The sequence below is a fragment of the Adiantum capillus-veneris genome, chromosome 14 (assembly GCF_014529385.1).
Source record: "Adiantum capillus-veneris isolate H3 chromosome 14, ASM1452938v2, whole genome shotgun sequence".
NCBI classification, from domain to species: Eukaryota; Viridiplantae; Streptophyta; class Polypodiopsida; order Polypodiales; family Pteridaceae; genus Adiantum; species Adiantum capillus-veneris.
In genome coordinates, this window is record NC_140944.1 from 33411450 (window position 1) to 33416183 (window position 4734).

Here is a 4734-nt window from a genome sequence, read left to right on the forward strand (position 1 = left end):
GGGGGGGGGGAGGGGGGGGTTGTTTGTAACTAAGGGCACGTTTAGATCGCGCACACAAGCGGACATCATGAGCCTTTTATTTTCTACCTTCAATTCACACTCTACGTGGACAATGTTTTTCCTAATCTGTGAAGAATATCTCTCAACAAATGGTCACTGGCCTCGTGGCTAGGACACTTGACGTCTTCGAGGTGAGGCCAATGATTTGCGGCTTCTCTGCATCCTATGCTAAAAAGTTGTGTCCAGGGTTTTCTCTCGAGGGTATAAGGCATGCTCTGCTCCAACCAAGTTACACCACGACGGATGCACGAACCTACCGAACTGCTACCCCCATAGAACGCCCTCTAAATAAATAGGTTTGAAGATGATGGGTGCGAAGGCCATTGGCCTGTCTCCTCTCTTGGGCTAAAGGCGACGGACAGAATTGAGCGGCTACAGCTTTCTTTTCTCTCTCGGAGACTGACTCTCTCTCTCTCTCTCTCTCCATCCAGCTTGGATGGGTGCAGACGTGGAAAGGGTACCCGTCGCACGGCATGAGTTATTAGAGAGAAGGACATCGTGCGCATGTTCATGCCTCCTACGGTGGCCACCGTACACGTAGCAGATAAATATAGCTGCAACTTGCAAGCAGCAGCTACAAGCGGCGTGGACTGAGAGACGATGAGGGCGATGCAAGGCAGCGCAGGCGAGGAGAGCTATGCAAAAAACTCATGGGCTCAGAACTACAATTTTCACTTCGTGGCGAAGCCTCGCCTTGAGAAAGCATTGAAGCATCTAGTCCTCAGCGCCCGCGCAGCAGCTGCAAATGAGAGTATAGGCCGGCCGGAAGCTGTAATTCATCAGACCGTCGGCCGGCCGCCGGCTGATGCAGACGACGACGTCGTCCCGCGCCGCCACCACATCGCCATCGCTGACCTCGGCTGCTCTTACGGTCGCAACACTCTCGACTGCGCGAACTTCGTGCTTCAAACTCTGCGCAAAACCTGCACTACCTCACTGCATTCCAGCCCTCTGGAGATCCAGTACTTCTTCTCTGACTTGCCTTCTAATGATTTCAACTCTCTCTTCCAATCCTTGCAGCACACCCTTCAATCTACCTTCGCCATCGACGATGAGCTAGCAGACCATCCGCCTCCCATAGTCTTCGCTGCGGGCGTGCCAGGCTCGTTCTATGGCCGTCTGTTTCCATTGGCTTCAGTGGATCTTGCTATTTGCTCCTACTCTTTGCATTGGCTCTCGCAGGTTCTCTCTCTCTCTCTCTCTCTCCCCCCCCCCCCCCCCCCCCTTGTGTGTGAGAGAGAAGTACGGCGTTAGGCTGTGAAGCAATTTTAGTTAGATTCTCAATTTAAGCTTTGTAGGAGTCAATTTTTGTGTGTGATAATTTTTTTATTATAACTGGTTCATTAGTTCATTAGGTCTCCTCAATCTTAAAAAAATAAAAATTCTTTCAAAACATATTAAGTGTACACGTGAAGGGTGAATTTAGAAAATGGAAAGACAGATGAAGATAAAGGTGGAAAGTCAAAAGACGTTTTGTGTCCATATAAATAGGTATTTTTTTATATATATTTTTTTTTAAACGTGTTTTTTTAGTGTTTTTCTCTCTCTCTCTCAATGTTGTATTCATCTTTCTTAGGTAATATTGTTGTTAATTGTCATTGCTTGCTGTTACTACGTGCTATAATTAACGCATCGTTTTTATTGTTTTTGATTGAAATCTTGAATTAGGAGCACCTTTTAATTTTTGTGAAACCATTAGAAATACCTTTTAATCTTTGGCTCATTCTAAACGAGAGCGTGATCCGTCCTCCGAAGTCCAAACAGGGGAGTGAAAGCTTCGTCTATTTTTATGGCTCGTCCCAATTTTTTAATGTAGTAAGAAAAGCCTCGTGTTTTTTACTTTTGTCATTAGAAGAACGGTATATTGAATTTTTTTGAAAATATGCTTTCTCATTAAGAATAAGGACACTAGTTACCAATGATTGCCTCACATTTTCGTGAAGTGTACGTTAAAAGATTCTTCATGTGATCTCCAAATTGCTTTTTTTAACATCTTTAACATCGTTTTAACTTAGCAATTGAGTTACTTGTCTCTATAATTTTAATTTTTATTTTTGGCCATACTCTCAATTTTGAATGGAGAGAATTTATATTAACAATAAAAGAATTCAAACCACCTCAAGCACACCATATGCCTTGAGGTGTCAACGATTCCAAATAGGCCTAGGCCACACCTACACCCAATACCAAAAACAGGGGTGTTATTACGATCCTCTCGAGTGGTCCATAAAACTTATGGCACAGAGCGAATCCTTATCATTACCTACGGACCCTTTTTTGGCTCTCATACTAAAAATAAGCTCGGAGCTCATACACATAATTTCATCATATTGCACCACAACTAGTTTGGCCTCAAACATCCGAAGGTTCCTAGACCTCCAGACCTGATTAAGGTAATTTAGGTGGATACCAGAACGGCGTGGCTTTGGAATCTGCGCCCTCCAAGGATCGCGTCATCTTTAAAGAAGATTTTCTCCCATGTTTGTCATACCCATTTGTAAACTTTAGTGGCCAGACACTACGAGCAGGGCACTTGCAGAATAGATAGGGGGTCCTCCGAAGCCGAATTACCAGAGCAAATGCATGCACCTTAACCCCACTTGGCAAGGCTCCCCACATCACTTTCCAGATAAAAACCTTCATGTACTCAGACCATTTGACCTCCCATATGGAATTCACACTTCTCAGCCACCGCTCTTTTGATCGATTTTTCTTCCATAATCTGATGAATGGGGCAAACGAGTCCGCTTTGTACACCAACTCACTATAGGTATCGTTGGTTTTGGGAAGCACAGACACTCGATCTTTTGCCCAATGCCAAGCTTTCTAGTCTAACTCAAACCCCAAGACTAGTGAAGGGGAAGAGGACAACACTTCCAAGAGTCTATCAACCAAAAGCATTTCTCGTATAATCCTAGAGTATACTGCATTACTAAAAGAGCCACATCCTTCTAGCAGAGGTTTCTGTCATCCCAACAGATAATTTATCGAACCCTTTGTTGCTTACCTTGCACGCAACCTCCCTCTAAAAAGGGTTAAGGGAACCCCTTCCTAATTTGGATAGCCAAGGAGACCAATGAAGCAAGGAGCCCTTGAAGTATCTCTAGAAATTTTAAGTAGGCTCAATGGATCACAGCTTGTCATTGTTTGTATTTAGCACAACACATTTTAGCTTTGAATTGTGACTATGTCTTTTTTAAAGCCATTTTCAGATTCCTCCGAGCATTATTGACAGGACATCTATTGCATGGAACGGTGCTCGTACGTGGATTAGCAAAGACAAATCGTCGAAGAATGTTCGTGATGCTTATGCTAAACAATCCAAAATAGATGTGAATAATTTTTTGAAGAGTAGAGCACATGAGCTCAGCAAGGGAGGAATGTTGTTCTTGTTCTCAATTGTAAGGAGTACTATGGATCTAGAGGATAAGTTGGGCCAAGGAACGAGTGATCTTGTGCCAATAGCCTCCACCTTTGAAGTTCTTGATTTGGCATGGAACGAATTGGTGCATGAGGTAAGTAGGATCTTCTAATCAACCTGAAAGAGGATGAATCTCCCATTGTGGATATTTATAAGTGGTAATAGTGTATCCATCTATGGGGGAAGCTTACTTTCCATATGTGTGTCGGCATATATATGTGTATAAAAACATATGTAGCTGTGTATGTACATGTTCATTGTTGATCATAGTGTGTGTGTGTGTGTGTGTGTTTGTGCGTATGTGTGCACGTGAGAGAGTGAGTGAGAGAGAGAGAGAGAGAGAGAGAGAGAGAGAGAGAGAGAGAGAAGCTTGCTGTCAGGGCCTAGTAACATTGGAGGAGAAGGAAATGTTCAACATCCCTGTCTACTTGTTCAACCAACAAGAGCTAGAAGAAGCATTAAAAGATGTACCAGATCTAAGGGTGTTGCAGATGGAAACTATTAAGAACGTGCCCGTCTTCCCCAACCAAGGGGATCAAATGCAAATAGCAGAACAATGGCTAGCCATGTTTGCAACCACCTTAAAGCTGACCGTGGAGGCCCATATGGGCAAAACCAAAGCAAATGCTCTTTTTGAGAAGCTTAAAAGCATTGCAGTCCAACAAAGTCATTACTTTGGTTTTGGTCTTTGTCATAATATACTCATTGCATCTCTTATACGCTCATAAGAAAGCATGCTTAATCGTTATGGGAAATTACAATAACAACCTGTGTGAAGGCGAGGAACTCTAAATAGAATCAACCTCTCCATGTTAAGGTTGTGGGGTCATATATTTTCATGTCTGTTTTGACATGGTTCACTTCTTTTTGGTAAGAGCTCTATGATGCCCATAGAAAATTGCAGCACCTGATTTTCAAATGATTTCTAAGATTTAACAACTTCTTCCTACAACTACATTCCTATGTTGTAACTGTTTGAAAAGTGTTTTCCTTTTATTAGTTTGTTTTATTTGAGAGAAAATATATGTTTCAAAATGACCCAACATCCAAATATATATGCAACACAATAAAAAAGGGGGAAATCAAAGATTTTGTGTAGAGATGATCTCTCTTTCTTTGTTGATTGGAGCTGAGGAGACAGGACACAGGAGGAGCTGCATCTCTCTCTCTCTCTCTCTCTCTCTCTCTCTCTCTCTCTCTCTCTCTCTCTCTCTCTCTCTCTCTCTCTCGCGGACGTGGGCCAGCTCGCCATC

The 4734-nt window shown here is 42.9% G+C and overlaps 1 protein-coding gene across 1 annotated transcript; it reads left to right on the top strand.

Annotated features, from left to right (window-relative positions):
* The first annotated feature begins 504 nt into the window (after nt 1-504).
* On the top strand, nt 505-4480 carry LOC147442193 (indole-3-acetate O-methyltransferase 1-like). Its single transcript, XM_086528460.1, has 3 exons — nt 505-1242; nt 3273-3575; nt 3862-4480. The coding sequence occupies exons 1-3, from the start codon at nt 661-663 to the stop codon at nt 4207-4209; spliced, it is 1233 nt and encodes a 410-aa protein (XP_086384586.1). The 5' UTR covers nt 505-660; the 3' UTR covers nt 4210-4480.
* The last annotated feature ends 254 nt before the right edge of the window (nt 4481-4734 follow it).

Excerpts from the sequence above, each read along its gene's own strand:
- LOC147442193 (XM_086528460.1), top strand. The coding sequence starts at position 661 with ATGAGGGCGATGCAAGGCAGCGCAGGCGAGGAGAGCTATGCAAAAAAC. Across the intron at positions 1,243-3,272 it reads CTTTGCATTGGCTCTCGCAG|ATTCCTCCGAGCATTATTGA; the intron begins GTTCTCTCTCTC and ends AGCCATTTTCAG. Across the intron at positions 3,576-3,861 it reads GGAACGAATTGGTGCATGAG|GGCCTAGTAACATTGGAGGA; the intron begins GTAAGTAGGATC and ends GCTTGCTGTCAG.